At 37.1% G+C, this 16614-nt stretch overlaps 3 protein-coding genes and 1 long non-coding RNA gene across 9 annotated transcripts; 1 reads left to right on the top strand and 3 right to left on the bottom strand.

Moving 5' to 3' along the window:
- Positions 1–77: 77 nt before the first annotated feature.
- On the bottom strand, positions 78–4480 carry dnaaf3 (dynein axonemal assembly factor 3). 3 transcript variants are annotated; one of them, XM_023341574.1, is made up of 12 exons: positions 4409–4480; positions 4142–4224; positions 3423–3529; positions 2906–2999; positions 2680–2834; positions 2436–2615; positions 1803–1925; positions 1595–1717; positions 1171–1309; positions 887–1001; positions 718–792; positions 272–465 (listed from the first exon to the last, which is right to left on the bottom strand). In XM_023341574.1, exons 2-12 carry the CDS (start codon positions 4221–4223, stop codon positions 288–290), a joined length of 1371 nt encoding a protein of 456 aa, XP_023197342.1. In that variant the 5' UTR covers position 4224; positions 4409–4480; the 3' UTR covers positions 272–287. The 3 variants fall into 3 exon arrangements, with proteins under 3 accessions (XP_005810907.3, XP_023197342.1, XP_023197341.1); XM_005810850.3 differs by lacking the exon at positions 4409–4480 and having other exon boundaries at positions 78–465; positions 4142–4306; XM_023341573.1 differs by lacking the exon at positions 4409–4480 and having other exon boundaries at positions 887–956; positions 4142–4306.
- Positions 4240–8004, top strand: LOC111609956. The gene is made up of 3 exons (XR_002753421.1): positions 4240–4322; positions 6909–7103; positions 7922–8004. It is a non-coding gene; the product is annotated as an uncharacterized LOC111609956 (long non-coding RNA).
- LOC102223935 (synaptotagmin-1-like) lies at positions 5000–11469 on the bottom strand. The gene is made up of 9 exons (XM_005810835.2): positions 11137–11469; positions 9769–9975; positions 7995–8173; positions 7814–7912; positions 6825–6992; positions 6543–6710; positions 6134–6248; positions 5916–6049; positions 5000–5686 (listed from the first exon to the last, which is right to left on the bottom strand). The coding sequence occupies exons 2-9, from the start codon at positions 9968–9970 to the stop codon at positions 5477–5479; spliced, it is 1275 nt and encodes a 424-aa protein (XP_005810892.1). The 5' UTR covers positions 9971–9975; positions 11137–11469; the 3' UTR covers positions 5000–5476.
- Positions 11470–13011: 1542 nt separating this feature from the next.
- On the bottom strand, positions 13012–15236 carry LOC102227816 (ferritin, lower subunit-like). 4 transcript variants are annotated; one of them, XM_023341535.1, is made up of 5 exons: positions 15164–15236; positions 14569–14672; positions 14353–14499; positions 13236–13361; positions 13012–13165 (listed from the first exon to the last, which is right to left on the bottom strand). In XM_023341535.1, exons 1-5 carry the CDS (start codon positions 15201–15203, stop codon positions 13016–13018), a joined length of 567 nt encoding a protein of 188 aa, XP_023197303.1. In that variant the 5' UTR covers positions 15204–15236; the 3' UTR covers positions 13012–13015. The 4 variants fall into 4 exon arrangements, with proteins under 4 accessions (XP_023197303.1, XP_023197304.1, XP_023197305.1 ...); XM_023341536.1 differs by having other exon boundaries at positions 15133–15224; XM_023341537.1 differs by having other exon boundaries at positions 15145–15194.
- Between the last annotated feature and the right edge of the window lie 1378 nt (positions 15237–16614).

Genomic DNA, 16614 nt, shown 5'->3' with positions numbered 1-16614 from the left:
ATCAGATACCTCCAAAAAATGAACTTATTCTGCCATTTTGGAAGGAATTGGAATAAACATAACAATGAAAATTATCTAGAAAATGTATTTATTTCTTATTTATAACCTAAAATGAGCATGTCACATGTTAATATGAACAAATGTTTTGAGAAAAAGAAGTAGACGTAAGAAAAATCTTATATAATCCTACTTCTTCTCTCAAAAAGCTCATTTAATAAAACATGAGAAAAACTTTATGTGGTTGCAGCAGAAACAGCTTTCAGATCTGTGCTGAAGAAAAACCGTCTTCACTTCTTCTGCTGAACGAAAACGGCGTGGACGCCATCACTGCCGCCATCACTGGCACCATCACTGGCACCATCACTGGCTCCCTCACACCAGGGTTCAAATCCTGCCTTTAGCGCCAAGTTCGCCACCGTCTCTGCAAAGCCCGCTTCCTGCTCCTTGTTCAGGTCCAAAATGTACCTAAAAAGCACACACACACACACACACACACACACACACACACACACACACACACACACACACACACACACACACACACACACACACACACACACACACACACACAAACGCAACTTAAATACAAACACTGCAACCACACACAGTGTTAGTTAATAAGCAAAATGAAGCACCATGAGTACAGAGCCGCCACTGTACTCTTGGTGACAGTGCAGTTGCCATGGTAACAAGCCATGTTACTATAAAAGCCCTCACTTGGCCAGCTCCACGACAAGCACAGCGTCTGGTGCAGCAATCTGTCCCATCATGGGGTCCAACTGGTGGACGCAGCTTTACAGACAGAGACAGAGACCTGCTCAGCAGCCATATCCATAGTTCAGGATGACACAAAATAAATATTCTGTTGTTGTTTACTGATGCTTACCTGGCAGAGAAGTAAACAGAGTTGAAGTAGTGGCGGTATTTCTGCTTCTGTGGCAGCTTTAGAAGAGAGTCTAAAGGCAGAAATGTGACAGAGACGCCGCTGAGGTGCATTAAATCTGAAGAGGAGTAAAAAAAAAAAAATGTATTGAGTCGGTTTGCGTTAATAAAACAAATGGAATAAAGAAGATAACTATATAAGATTATAAAAAAATTCTTCTACATGTACATTCTGACATTTTCAGTTTCAGATATCTCTGTTTCTTCAGTTATAATTTGACGTTTTACCATTAAGTGATTTTTGCTGACTCAGTGTGGGCGCTTCCTCCGCCTCTGTGTCTGAATGAGAAGTAGTGAGATAGCGCCGCCTGCTGGACAGGCACCGGAACAACTCCTGCAGGTTTGCAAAAGAGATATCCTGGGCCGTCTGTGGAGGCGATAAGAGGGAAAGATGATAAATAAAAAAAGACTGTTCTCTTCTTCATAATGTGAGCATATTTAATATGAACTGAAAGAAAATTATAAATGGTTTGCAAACTTTTATTAATTACATTTTAAAAATGTGAAACCACATTTCACTGCAATTATAACTGAGTTTGCTTTCAAATATGTATGTACTTCTTATTCCAATAAAAGAAATGAAAGCTTGTGAATGTTGCAAAGTGACAAAATGTGAAGTGTTTGACAGGCAATAGTTGAAGCAATATTTTACATGGAGGTTTTGCCCATTCTGTGTTTTCAGCAGCTTCTTGTCGTCACTTTCAATACCAAAAGAAAGATAAGGGCTTGAAACGATGTCTCCCCAGTAGCCCTGAATGCCAACTTTGTCTCCTTTCTGCTGAGACAAAAACAAACTAAGATTTAGATTGTTTATTTAATTTCAGAGTTCTTTAGTTCACCAAAAACAAATATGCACGAACCTTATTAAAAACCCTTGTGGAGAGTAAAGTGGGGTTGGTTGTTTGGTAGATACCTTCCCTCATTTCGAAGGCCAAACCTTTTCCTCTCCACTGCACATACTGCTGTTTGCTGATGACTCCACACTGCTTAGAGAAAAACCAGGAAGAGTTCAACACTGTAAAAACACAAAATATTACCAAGTATTTCTAGTCTAGTTTCTTAGTATATTTGAAATACGACAATTAACTCACAAGTAACTTTACAGCAAGATACAGAAGCTTATTTTAGTCAATAATTCCTTAATTTTGATGAAAAAATTACTATTTAGATTGACAGATTGTTTCACTTATAACCGTGTTATAAGTGCTGCTAGTTATAAGTCCCATGCTGCTAGTAGAACTAGTGCTATTTTTATCAATATTAAGGAATTATTCATTTAAAACAAGCTCATATTTTTTGCTGAAAAGTTACTTGTAAGTTAATTAAGTCTTATTTCAAGTGTAATAAGATGTTTGAACAAGAAATATACTTGACAGAATTTTGTGTTTTTGCAGTGATGTAGGCAATCTCAACATTAAAATGGAGAAATTACCAGTTCTGTTTTCTTTTTCTTTTGGCAACATAAACAACAAAGTGTAAAAATTCTCCATCACCCCTTTCTCATGCAGCTTCATGGTGAGGTCCCAGTCGAAACATCCCTTCCTGGAGTCGTAGCGGGTACCGAGATGCTGCCTGACCCGATAATCCCAGGCTTTGGACATGATGACCGGAGAAGAAGCTGCAGGCTGGATCCACAGCTTGAGTATCCTGGCTAGCTCATCCCGCTCTTTAAACTGGGAAAACATTCAGTTTTAGTGGTTTTACTGGAAATAAGAGAAAAATAATTGCACAGTTCACCTTCAGGAGTGTTGTGTTCAGGCAGGCGTTTAAGGGGTCCTCCATTATTTCAGTGACTGAGAGAATGAGTTGTGATGCGGCTCGCCGCAGCGTCTCTTCTGTCTGACTCCGGATTTCCGTGTTTCCAAAAAGCTCCAAGAAAACTTCAGTCTTCTCTGAAAACAAAACATTTTAGAGCGCCGTGGCTTTAATACAATGATAAACTCATCATCAAAGCAGCTCTGACCGTTAATTCCCATCTTTTCCTGTGGCATCAGCGTAACGTAGAGGAGCAGCAGCTGCCGAGCCACGACGTCCATGCTGCTTTCAATCACCCACATCTGCAGAACAGAGAACATGTGTGACTCCTGCTGCACGGATCTGTGCGGATATCTGTTTAATGCAGGAGCTTAAGGGAATAAACTGAAAAAACACAAACTCTTACCAAGTATCCTTGTCTACTTTCTAGAGAAAATATTTTAGTTCACTTGAAATGAGACAAAACTAACTTGTAAGTAACTTTTCAGCAAGAATAGGTACGTGTTTTAAGTAAATAAGTTATTCCACTGGTAGATTACTTCACTTAAACATTTTGTTATAAGGAATTATTAAGTAAGTATTGACTTAAAACAAGCTCCTATTTATTCCTGAAAAGTCACTTGTAACTTCCTTTTGTCTTATTTTAAATGCACTAAAATAGCTGCATGTGAAACTAGAACAAAATTACTTGGTAAGATTTTGTGTTTTTGCATTGAATGGCTCACATGAAGGTTTTCCTCGACTGGAGAATCTGCAATAGTCTTCAAAATATGTCTGGGATCCCCACTGCCAACCAGCAGCACATTCATTTCTCCTTCAGATTTCACAGGGCCTGGATAAACAGCCAAAACACAAGTTTACCCATTATAAGATATTCATTTAACAATTATATTTCAAATTTTAGCATCTTAGGGGGTTCAACAATGTTAGCAACAGATTTAATTCAAAATAATGGTCAAGTTTGATGTAAATATATTATGAATTATTTATATTTGATATACTATGGTCATTTCTGCTTACTGCTACTGAAAACACAACATTTATAAATAGAATATTACATGAGATCAATCAAACCAAATTTGTAATTCAAAATATGGGCCTAATGGAAAGCAGGCAGGAACAATATTACTGTTCATATAAAACAGTCAAAGAAACTTGTGTTTGTCACAATTGCAATCAACATCTATTACTAATATTTTGTCTTACTCTATTTGTTATTTGTATTTTTGTAATATCTTAATAAATACTTTTTCTGTTATTTTTATTATTAACTTTTATTTATGTAGCGCACTAAAGACCCTACGCTTGTTGATTTGGGACCCTTTATGAGGTGTAGAACCCCACATTGGGAACCACTCCACTACACAGCGCCCAGTAGAAAAATTACCCATAATTCTTTTCGTTTATTAAATAAAAATGTAAACAGCCTGGCGCAGCTTCTCACCCAAACTGAGCAGATTCCGGGCTGGACTGAAGCCCCACCAGGAGAACCAGCCCGCTCCTTCACACACCCGACCTGCGCTCATCCTAACAGAAACATGGGAACCATCAATCTTCCGCTGGGTTTCACGTCGACGCTGAAACATGGTAGCAACAGCCGAGACGTAACTTTGATCATGCTAACGGTATGTAGACTAAACAAGCTAACTGATGTAATATCGTTAGAGTCTTAAGTCTGTCAAAGGATTATAAAGTATTGGTAAGGACTCACCTCAGTAACAGATCTGGAACATCCGGGGAAATGTTTGAGTTCGGTTGCTAGGTAACGGTCTCCAATGCAGTGAGGCAACTGTGGAGCAAAATTGGTGTCAATTAACTTCCAATGTTTGTTAAAAAAATATTAAAAAAACAAAGAAATGAAAGTGAAAATAATTTTGGAACAAAAAAGTGAATGTTTATTCAGTTATATATATACTGTATATTGTATACATAATACATAAATACAATTCTAATCCTTTTTAATAAAAAAAAATTCAATTTCAGATTTTTTTATTTCAGTTTCAACATTTTTGTTCAGTTTCAAAAATATTTTTCAGTTTCAAATAATTATTATTTTTATTTATTTATTTATTTTTTAAGAACAAACTTTATGGCCCTAATTTAACTCCATGCAAATTGCTGGTAAGACGGCAGCTCACTCTTAGGAAACTCCCTTAGACTAAAAACAAGTAGTTATTACTTATTTTAATAGGTTAACACTTATTTTACACATATTTTAAGCTTACTAAATTTCCACTTAATAAACTACAGAGCCCAAAGTCGGGACCGACCCAGCTGTATCTAAAAGTGAAGATAGCAACTGTACAACTGTCGAAAGATTTTTTTATTTCGATTTTAAAGGAGTCTTTTACACAAAAGCACAACATAATAAGCCAAAACGCCAACAGGACTTCACATAACACAAGAGTTCACAAACTATTCTTTTATATTGAAGGAATTTCACAGAACCTGCATATTTACATTCACGGGTAAATTTTCGAATTTAAATTTGGTTTATAAAGTGTGAGAGAAAGAGGAAAAGCAAAAACAAAATTGTTTGTATTGTACACAGGCACATCGAAATACAAAGTACAGACTAGTGACAGATAAACAAACTCTTATCTCTAGATTACGGGGTTCTGTAACGACTCGGGTCCAAATGTCCATAAAAGGAAAAAGTCTCGTTCAATCAAATTCTTCTGAGGAGACGGGCTCTCTTCAGAAACGACAGCGCCTTTATTCACTGGACTGTGAAACAGAACAAACAAGCTGAGAAGACATTTCAGATTTGGTCCGGTTGTTAGCGAGGTTTGGCTTTGAGCGCATTGTCCACCTCCTCTTCAGGCAGCAGGGTGTGCCACTGCGCTACCGGGCGCCGAGGATTCGCCAGCATGTCAGACCAGTGGCGCAGGCCCACACCAGTCGCCCCATAACCCATGAAGGTCTTCCCTATGGGGTCGTTGCTCCCCAGCTTGTCATAGTCGTACACGGTGATGACAACCTGCACTTTCTGGAGAAAAAAAAAACACAGCAAAATTATGAAATCACTTAATTACACTTTAAGATGAGTGACATTGCAAAAAAAATAAACATTACAGGGCTGAACACAACATTTTGTGTTTTTGCAGTGAAACAATTAATCGGATTAATCGTGATTAGGGCGACAACTAAAGATTATTTTAGTAGTTGATTAATCTATTGCTTATTCTTTTGAATAATTGGCGTAATTTGAAGCTCACCTGTATTTGTTCAAATGGGACTTCGAAGCTGAAGCTTTCGTTAAAGTAGGGATTGAGCGTGTTCTTCTTCACTGTCGTCTTCTTCTTCTTTATCCGCTTCCCGTTTTGTTGCAGAACGATCTTCACATATGGGTCTTTTGAAGACAACAAAAAGTATTCAGCATCTTCCTTCAATATGAGACAGAATATGGACCGAAGTCCCAGAGAGGTCTAGTTACCCGATAAACCACCAACGTCCATTTTTTTCAGATTTTTTGCCTCCATGATGTTCACCGTCAGTTTCCCAGCCGTTGGTACGTAGCGCAAAGAAATGCAAATGTCTCCCAATTTTTCCTGAAGACAGAAAAGTTGGTCAAAAATTTTGGAAAGTAGCAGCATATTTATTAATTTTCTGACAAGTTAGTAATTGCAGAGTCTGTAGTAGGTCTAAGCAGACTGTATAGAGTTGCACTTCCCCTCCCCCACCTGTTGCTGTGCACCTTGATAAATTCTACTATCCTTTAAATGACAGTTTTGGCCGTTTAAAGTTATTTTAAACCACATAAAACCTGTTTTAGGCGCGTGACCAAACCCACGTATTAAGGTAACCCTGTTTTATACCGTTTGAATAAAAACTCTGAACTTTACCTCTTCTTTCTCTCCACTCTCCAAGTCCCTCCATTGTTGCATTGGCTGACCCAGATCAACGCTGTTCATGGGAATCTTTATTTCGCCGATCATGTCGTGCTTGGAAAAACGATCAAAGTCGAAAACCTCCAGAATCAAAGTCTTTCCGCCCAACTCCGCGTAGGGAATCTAAAAAGAAACGACATTTATTGTTAAATAAGGGAATGCAGGTGATTGTTTACGTTTTTTACATTATTAGCCACACAAATGTCAACAAAAACAAAACTGTTTGCGTTGAAGTACCTTAAAAATAAAAGTCTCGTTGAAAACAGGGCTCAGGTTTTTACGTTGGACTTTGGTCTCATACTTCTTCTTCTTGTCAGGCAGCAGGAAAACTTTAACGTAGGGGTCCGAGGTTCCTCCCATGTCCATGGCAGCGAGGTCCTGAGCCTGGAGGATCCCCACTATCAGCTTCAGCAGAAAGAAAAACGAATCAAACGTGACGATACAGCTGAAAACTGGAAGTTATTCATGCATCAGTGAGTTCTTACGGATTAGGGATGCAAGTTATCGTTCAATGAGGTAATCTAAAGTTTATTGATCTTATCGATTGACTAGCAGATAATTAACAAACGTCCATTTTCCTTAAAAAAAGAAAAACCTGAGTTTTCTCTTATGTCAACCATCTTTCAGTAACAGAAAGGGCAATTTTTTTATTATATGCTAATTTTTAAAAAGCACATTGTATCAGGCCCATTATAGATAGAAATAAAGGAGGAGTACATTTGCAAGTAAAAACTCAGAAATTTTGAGATCAATCTCAAAAATTGTCCAGAAAAAAAAGAAAAATTTTGAGCTGAAAATTTTTGACTTTTTAAAGTCGGAAATTTCCATGTTTGTTTGTTTGTTTGCTCAGAAATGTTCATTGTTTGTCTAGAAAATGTATGAGATTGATCTCAAAGTTTCTTGATTTTTTTATCTTGCATATTTTTGACTTTTGGAGAAATTTCCATGTTTGGGCCAGAAAATGTATGAGATTGATCTCAAACTTTCTTGTTGTTTTGGCAGAAATTTAATCCTCTTTTTTTTTCTATCTAGAACGACCCGAATACGCCGTGGTAGGGAAGCTATATCTGCCATCTTTGTTTCTCTTTCAGCTGGCTCCACTTACGGCTGGCCAGTGGCGCCCTCTTGTGGATGGCGATCACACTACAACACTAAAAGAAGCTCTGATTCATCATTAGTTAATCGATTGGAACTCATTTTAATCTTTAATCTGTTTCTGGAGCTACCTGAGAATCTGTGAAGTTGTAATCCAAGGAGAACTCCAGTTTGCCCAACTTCTCCTGTTCTTTCTCTTCTTCCTCTCCGTCCTTTTTCACATCGCCCTCCTGCAACAGGAAACGTCTCTCCGTGATTCATCGTGGAACAGCAGACGAGGTGAGACTGGCTGCGGAGCGAAAATCAACCCACCTTTTCTCCGGACTCCCCGTCTCCTTCCTTCTCCTTCCTGCGCCGACCTGCGGCCTTCCTCCCCCTCTCTTTCTTCGGCTTTTTCTTTTTCCCAAAACATTTTTTGAAAATGCAGAAGATGAAGCAGGCCACCAGAACCAGGACCAGAACAATGATGGCCGCCACTGCCCACACAGGAACTGCAGAAGAGCGGCGAATTAGCTCCTGCCATTTGAGATTTTTAATCCCTTAAACTCCTTTAAATTAACCGCATTATTTCACGTTGGTTTTATTTGCTTCTGTCTCATCCGCAGGGATTTTCAGTGCAGCCACTTATCTGCAGACAGTTTGCTGAGTGTGTTTGGTCAGTAAACACTTTCTTCCCCACAATCAGATAATAACACTCCTGCAGCTGAGAGTAAAACATCATAATTATAAGTCATTCCTTTCCCACTGAAATCTTTAGCTTCACTGGATCATTTTGCTTTAGCAGAACTGATTCCTCAACATATGAACACACAAACATCTTGATGTTATTGAACGTATTGCACATTCTGTTCAGCTAAAAATGTAAATTTGATGCATTTCAATGGGATTTTGTCAAATAAACCAACACAAAGTGATAAATAAAAGTGAAATTCTGCTGTAAATATTACACAACTGCTTATAATTTTTGATAAATATCTACTATAGAACATCTGTTCTCATGTTTAAAGAACTATCGTTTTATTTCTGTTTTTAGACTTTAAAATAAAGATTTACGCAACCTTTTTTAGATACATTTCTTCTAAGGGATGTTGATATTTGTGGAAAATGCAAAGAAAAATTGTTCATTTTATTTCCTCTTAAGTTTATTTATAATACTTTATGTCTGTACGCTCTGAACTTTATATTTTTCGTTTGGGCAAAATTTGAATCAGCTTCAGATTTTGGATTCAGAAAACATACAAAGTTGTGGCAGATCTATTCAGTCTAATTCTATGCTTTTTAAAATTTATTTTACATTATATTTAGAAATCTTAATTGCACTTTCTGAACCATTTGGAAGAAGGTTGGTCACAGTTGTTTTTAGATGTTTCAGTTTCTTTATTGCATATTTTATATCGGCTGTTCTACTCTTAATTGAACTGACTGAACAAATTAAAGTTGTTTTTACATGTTTGACCAAACATGTGAAGCTGTTGGTGTGTGTAGGTGGGCTCTACTGGTGCAGAGTTATCAAATTAATTTGTAATTCAGTCCATTTATGTCTGCGTTTTAAAGAAAAAATGTTTTAAGTCAATTCAGCACCGTTTCATCTGATTGGTTCTAAATGTCAGATATCAGTATTGGTATCAGAAGTGATAGAAAGTGGATCGGTGCATCGGTAGTTGAAAGAAGGTTGATAAAGGTAATCAGCTTATTGTTTTTGTCACTTTCTTTATTTATTTTACATTGGCTGTTCTACTTCCTAATAGCACTGAATGAATGAATGAATTAAAGATTTGATGTTTTTACAGTTATTGGTGTATTTAAGTGTGATATACTGCAGAGTTATCAGATACATTTGTTATTGTTATATATCATGTTTAAAAAAAAAGAAACATTTTAAGTCCGTTCAGATGTTTTTCTGTATCGGATCGCTGCCAGCCGATACTAAACCTCAGGTATCGGTATCGGAAGTGAAAAAAGTGTATTTCCAGACTTGCAACTGACAAAAGGTGCAAAAGTTCAAATAGTGTGAATACTTTTCGTTTTGTTTGTGAAACAATCATTCGGATCGGTTTATTTCATCCTGGTTCTGCCGGCGCCTTACTTGGCAGGTGACTCAGCTCGTTCATGAACTTCTCCTTCATGTGGTCGTACTCGTGTGCGGGGTGATGTTCTGGATGCGTGTGTTCATGGTGGTGTTCCGGATGGTTGTGCTCGTGACGGGCCGGTTCCGTCGATTCCTCAGATTCGGGTTCGGACGGCTCCGCGGCCCTCCGGAGCCGGAGCCCGCCGCTGCCCAGCCTCATGCCAGCTGTGGGAACGGCAGAGCGGGTCAGTGTCTGCGTAGTTGGCCCGTTCAGCGAGCCGCGACACGTTCCTGCATGTCTGCTGTGTAATCCCTCTGATCATGTGTTGCAGGACAGAGCAGGAGCATGGGACATCGCTTAAGCCAGATGCTCAACATGGCTGACCTTAATCCCTCTGTTACTCGCGTTCTCGTCTTCTGCGGCCCTTAAACCGCGCGTTCACTCCCACTCCCACCCCAGCCTCTTTTTTCCTGCCATCATGCTCTCTGCCGGGCTGGATTAAACTCTGCCACGGAAATATTAATCCAAAATCTCAGATTCTCAAAGCTGCAACAAATTGAAGTTGGTCCCGTCTCTTGATTTTTCTCACATTTATTCCCTATTCAGCTTATCGATTATTAAATCATTTTAAAGGCCTGTAAGTTGACTAAAATAAACTTAGAATCTTAAAAAAACATTTGATTTTTATTAATTTTGATGAGTATGTTGAACTATTTTTAATTTAACCAGAACTTTATGAGATAACTGCAGTTTATTCAACATAATTCAGAAGAAAAAAAGGGTCATTTTTATGTGATTTTCATGAATGATGATAATAATAACTGTATTGCAAGAAGGATGCATAGTCCAATGTAACAAATAATAAAAAAGAAAAAAACGTAAGTAAACCAAACAAAATAAATACATAAGGAATTAAACATAGCAAAAAGTTAGGTTATAAATCTAAAAACGGACTTGTGAATATATTGGCATTTTACATAGATATACATTAAAAGAATAAAAAATAAACTAAAATAATACAAAAATACGATGGATGGATGGATGGATGGATGGATGGATGGATGGATGGATGGATGGATGTAGTAATGATTCATAGAATAATAAACAAAACCAAACATCAGTAAATAGATAAACTGTAAAAGCTGATCTGATAAATCCGAAGGCAGAATCAATTTTTCATCCATCAGAACCGTTCTGACTTTTTTTCTGCAAATAATCAATAAACAAAAACAAAACACATTTGCATCTCTGATAATAAAACAGCTGATCATTTTGGTCCAGTATCGGATATTCTTGGATTTATGTGAAATTTTCTCTTAAAAAAGAAAATGAGTCTGAACTCTGTAAGTAAAATATGAAGAAACTTAATTTAGCATTCTTCCTACCTGCTGATGGTTTCTCTTTATTTCCTGCTGGTGTAAAATAATTGCGTTGTCTTGTAGTTTGAAAGGTTTTGTTCGGACGATGATCAGAGCTGCAGCGCGTCGCCGTCTCCGCCTGGCAGGCTTCCTGAAACCGTTCCCATCAAAGCTCTGACAAATGACCAGAGCAGCGTTATCGTTTAATCCCCCCAACCCGCCTCTGATATCAGAACGCTGGCGACACATCTGTTGCTTTTCTGCTGAGCAGAAACCAGCAGTGTGTTGTTGTCCTGCTACTGCTCTGTTTTAAACCGGACAAAGAGAATCAATTTGGGAATTTGTTCTATTCAGGTGGAGAAGTTAGTGTTGTGTTCATGTCAGCAGTGTGTGATAATCATCAGATTGTGTGGAGCATCTAGTCTGTCACTAATCCCTCAGCATAGCTGTTAATCTACAAACAACTTTGACTGAGTGGCCATTCTGCTGCTGCTGCTGCTCTCACACTTCATTTGATTTTTTTCAGCAGAAAGGCTGAAAAAAAAAAATAAAATGAAACATTTTATTTGTGTAGAGAAACTCAGACAATTTACAGGAATCAGATAAAACAAAAAAAAAGAAATAAAATAGGAAACTGAACATAAAAGACATGTTTATTTTGCCAAACATGTTTTTTGTTATTATGACCCAAAGTTTCTGGTTTGGTCTCATAAACAAGGTTCCATTTTAGTTGGAAGAACCTTTTTTATTGCCAGTACTATATATTCGTTTTGTTTGTAATTTTACTTGATTCCTGTAAAAGTGTCAGTTTCTAGAAAAGTGCTACACAAAATTATTTCAAACTTACTGCATGTCATAGCAGATAAAAGGCTGTTAGTAACTAGTTACTTTTACATGTTTAATTACTCCAGGCTTTTAAGTATCACTACTTGAATAAAAGTTCTGGATCTTTTACCCACTGAAACATTTTAATGCTTTAAACACTGAAATCTGCACGGTTAAAATGATACATGTTTGAAGTTATATTGGGGAAAAAAACTATTTTGTACTGAATTCCTTTGAAATACCAGAATTTGCAAACCTTTCCAGGTGTTTAAATTCAGTTTCTCTGTACTTTGGTGTTCTGTTTTTTGTCATGGTTATGAATCACAACTGCCCAAAGGACAATTTGCCCCAGTTTATGAAATGTCATTTCTCATCTGTAAACAATGAGCAAATCTGGACACTACAGTCTCTATAAATGGCAGTTATGAACTCCAAGCTAAACATGCGGCAATTAAGGTGTGAACATTTATTCCAACAGGTCGTATCAGGTTAACTGATCAGGATGTTTTCTTTTCAAAACCTCAGACCTGCATTTATTCAAATCCGTTTCAGTAAAACAGGTTATTAGAGCCATAAATGACCAAACAGACTTTCCCTCTAATCTCAGACGGTGAATAAGCAGAAACCATCGCCAGACATGACTGAACCTCAGACTGCATGACACAGCAAACAGGAAATGTTTCAAAGGTTTGGCAAATTTAGATTTATTAAAACATTTCAGATCATTTTCAAGATATTTAAAAATTTCAGCAATTTGATTCAGAAATGGTTTGAATTTGGTAAAAAAGTGAAAATGGGAACATGGAATGCATGACATGATTCAGACCAAATATGATTCATTTCACAGTAACAGCTTCTTACAAAAATTATGGCTTTTGCTACAACTTCAGAACATTGAGGCTCCTGGTTCATTTAGAAAAGTTGAGGTAATTCCAGTTAACGTTTGACCTATTGTACAGAAATAAAGGAGTTCAGGGTTAAATGTGCAAATAGGTTTTTTTTTAACGGAAACAAATGCAGCTTTGACCTCTTTGGAAATGTGGACAGCTGGAGATGTCTAATGTTTTTTTGTTGTTGTTTTTTAGAGGGTGTGTCTGTCGAACAGGTAATCTGCCATGGAGCCGTGCGGGTCGGAGGTGGTGAGGCGGGTCAGACTGCCGATGTAGTCGCCCAGCTTCTTGATGGTGTCATGGCTGTCGACGAGGAACTCCCGCTCCAGGAAGTCGCACAGCTGGAAGAGGAAGAAAATGTAACAAAACCTGAAGAGAGCATTTATGTTTTTAATAATCAGCTAAACTCACATGTGGGTCTTTGTTGCCGTCGGCTCTGCGGTGAACATCCATGATGAAAGTGTTCAGGGACTTCTGGTATTCCAGGGAGAAGGTCAACGCATCCAGACCGTCTCTCCAGTCCTCCCTGCTCGGTTTCTAGGAAACAGATTTAATGTTTCCATCAGACCAGACCAGCGTTGTGTCCAGTTTTAATTCTGATCAGCATTTCTACTGAAATCACTTCAACAGTTTTTCTTTCCAAACTCAATCAGGTGGGTTTCATTCTCCTGTCTTTGTTGTACTTTAAAATAATTTCTAACTGCAACTCCACTCATTTCTATATAGTTTTTTTTTAAGTCAAAAGTTGACAAATTCAGAGTCTTTTCATAAAATTAACCCTTTAAACCATAGAAGCAGCCATTATTGTCACCTTTTTATTTATTTCAACCAGTTTTAATTTCTTAGTTTCTTCCGAATCATCCCTGCCCAGAGGCTAAAAATGTAATGATTTTTTAAAATAAAATGCCAACATATTTTCTTGTTAAATTGCTTGTGACCAATAGTTATGCTTGCGAGCTTTTTAAAGCTGCCATGACGGCTCTTAACTTTGTAGAAAAGACAGAACCAAAGTTTCTAAATATAGATCTAATAAATGCAAGTTTCAGCAGTTCCCTCCCAAATTTTAATCTACATAAAGCCATTTTTTAAAACTAGGTTGGCCACCATTGATAATATTTAAATATATATTTATATATTTAAAAAAGTTTCATTTTTTCCTGCAAAAGCTTTTTTTAAAACTCCAAACTAATTTTTAGAAAAGAACAAATTTCCCCCCATGTCATCCATTTTCAAAAGGACAGAAAATTTGCAGCTTTACCACTAAAACTGCAGACTGCTGTACAATGTAGTCAGGATGACCTCATCTAGCAAAATAGACATTTGATTTCATTTTAATCCACTAAACTGACTGGAAGTTTCGGACTTTTATATTTAAAATCTTTACCCAAAATCTGCAAGAGTTTGACATAAAATATCATTGTAGCCCAATAAAGGTAACATATGAAGTTGATTATATGGAATGAGGTTAAAGGCCAGTGTTTAAGCCAGCAGCTGCCCAGACTGATGACATTTGAAATCTTTAACTCACAGCGATGGTCTGAAGCAGAATCCGGCCTCCTCTGGTGTTCTGGTATTCCAGCAGCTTCTCAGCCTGTTCCCGCTCCTTCATGGAGCGCTCCAGGAAAAAACAGGAGAAGTGTGGCAATGCGACATCATCCCTGTCAAAATACATCCCCTGAAAAACAAAACAAAAATCAGAAACCAGTCAGCAGATTGTAACATGGCTGACTTCAGCTGGACTTACCAGGGCAAGGTAGGTGTAGGAAGCGCTGAGCTTCAGATTGATGAGCTTGTTGGTGTCGCCTTCAGTCTCTGCATGGTAGTTTTGTTTCACTGTAGTCTGCATTTCTAACAGAAACATCAAGAGGCTTTAATAGTACGTAGAGTTAAAGTTAAACTGAAGTAGGATTTCAGATGCTAATCAATTCTTAGCTTGTCTAAACGTAACAGTTTAACTTCCAACCCAAAGTCTGTCTATGATCCAGTTCAGCTCTCCAGTATTTAAAGGCTCCGTGAACCTCCGACCTAAAACCTTCATCCTGTGTGGTTGAGTGATGACGGGTTTAACTCTGATGTAACCTCAGCAGGCTCTGCTACCAGGCTAACACTTTGCTACTTTTACCAAATCACACCTGAAAGCACCTGGAGGCTGCAGCTCAAGCTAGCAGGCTAATCCCACAAGCTAACAATGACGACGAAAACAAATGAGCGGTTAGCATCGTTAGCTCATAAAATGGACTAAAAACAAACTTTATCTTTAAACAACGCTTTACTTCAACAGATTACACAACATTACAATGGCACTGACATAATTATTTACTCGGTGACGTCTTGTTTACCCCAAACAATACAACGGAGCTCGTCTTCTTCGGCTTTCATATGTTGAATCTAATTAGACATTTTTACCGCCCTCTAGTGTTCATTGGATAATAACATTTATTTTCCCTGCCATGTTTCTGTTAGTTCTGTTCTTTGACCTGTTTTCTATTGGAAAAAACTTGATTTCCCAGATTAACAGTGGGAAACTCATCAGATACACATGATAAATAATACAAGACATGTTTCTTTTAAATTGTTGCATAGAAGATTTCAGAAAAAACAAACCATGATTAAATATATTAAAATAATACATCCCAGCTGTAAATTTTGCAAAGAGCATCCAGAAATAGTCCTTTATTTTGGTCCCATATCACAATTATATTTTGAAACTATATAATTTGTAATGTTGATACAAAAGTTTCATGAACACAAAACATTAGTTTTGTTTGTGGAAAGCAGACAAATATAAACAAGACTGGAAGCTAATCTTATATTCAGCAATTTTATATTACCAACTGTAGATTTTCACATTTTTCCAGTTTTGGTCAAGGGAAATCAAACTATATTTATAGATAACAAAAAAGCTGTAAACACATGAATGTAGGTCAATTAATATATTGAATCAAAAATCTGTTTTGTAATAAAGTTATTTATTGTAGAAGGCTATTCCACTGACATGCTTTGTCACATATCCTATGTTTTATTCATCATTCTCTTGTATTTGTAAACAAACATCTTTAATAAAAAAAAATTAAAAGCCTAAGCAGTAAAACAGCAAGTTACTCAAGTAAATGTAACTGGTTACTTCCCCCCTCTGATATTAAAGTCCACATTTCTGAATTATTTATTGGTCTGATAGATGTGAACAATCTAAACTTAAATGTCATGTTTTTATTGGCTGTATTCAGAGAATCATAATTACCAGAAATAATGCTTTAGAATGTCAGTGTACATGGAATTAATGTATATATTGTGATGAGAATTGATGTGGAAAAATACTTTTTAAATTATGATTTAAAAAAAAAATCACTGCAAAGGTGTTTAACTTGACAAAGACACACCTGAATCAAATAATCAGGTAATTCACAGGACTCTGGACAACCTCACCGCATTCTGATGAGGTAATTTGATTCAGGGACAAATCTGAAAAACTTCATAAGGACTGGAGTATGAAACCTCTTGTATGATGGATTGAACAGAGATCTGGGATGTTCCAAGTTTAAGTTGTAGGTTTATAATCTAAACTTCTGTTGTGTTACTATGTAAACTGGTAAAAAGTCTATTAGTAAAAAACACTTAGCCAGTCAGCTTCAATTACAAACCTAAATAGTTTTTGAAGAAATAACTACTGAGTAAATCCATTCCAGGACCGACAGCGGTCCTTTAACAGACCTGAAGTGATGGCAGTAAAAGGATCATTTCAGTCACAAAGTGAAGAGAGGAATGAAATATCAGTTTTCTGGGAAAACTG

This window comes from Xiphophorus maculatus, chromosome 10 (assembly GCF_002775205.1).
Source record: "Xiphophorus maculatus strain JP 163 A chromosome 10, X_maculatus-5.0-male, whole genome shotgun sequence".
NCBI classification, from domain to species: domain Eukaryota; kingdom Metazoa; phylum Chordata; class Actinopteri; order Cyprinodontiformes; family Poeciliidae; genus Xiphophorus; species Xiphophorus maculatus.
The sequence above is the reverse complement of the archived record's forward strand: the minus strand, read 5'-3'. Positions and strand labels throughout refer to the sequence as shown.

Bases quoted from the DNA above. Each gene is read 5' to 3' on its own strand.
- dnaaf3 (XM_005810850.3), bottom strand. From the start codon at position 4,283: ATGTTTCAGCGTCGACGTGAAACCCAGCGGAAGATTGATGGTTCCCAT. The intron at 2,835-2,905 runs GTCAGAGCTGCT...TTTTGTTTTCAG, and splicing joins GGAAAAGATGGGAATTAACG to AGAAGACTGAAGTTTTCTTG. The intron at 466-717 runs GTGAGGGCTTTT...TGTGCTTTTTAG, and splicing joins CTTGTCGTGGAGCTGGCCAA to GTACATTTTGGACCTGAACA.
- LOC102223935 (XM_005810835.2), bottom strand. From the start codon at position 9,970: ATGAGGCTGGGCAGCGGCGGGCTCCGGCTCCGGAGGGCCGCGGAGCCG. The intron at 7,913-7,994 runs GTGGGTTGATTT...TTCCTGTTGCAG, and splicing joins ACGGGGAGTCCGGAGAAAAG to GAGGGCGATGTGAAAAAGGA. The intron at 5,687-5,915 runs GTGAGCTTCAAA...TTTTTTCTCCAG, and splicing joins TCCCATTTGAACAAATACAG to AAAGTGCAGGTTGTCATCAC.
- LOC102227816 (XM_023341535.1), bottom strand. From the start codon at position 15,203: ATGAAAGCCGAAGAAGACGAGCTCCGTTGTATTGTTTGGG. The intron at 13,362-14,352 runs GTGAGTTAAAGA...TCTGTTTCCTAG, and splicing joins TTCTGCTTCAGACCATCGCT to AAACCGAGCAGGGAGGACTG. The intron at 13,166-13,235 runs GTGAGTTTAGCT...TTCCTCTTCCAG, and splicing joins ACGGCAACAAAGACCCACAT to CTGTGCGACTTCCTGGAGCG.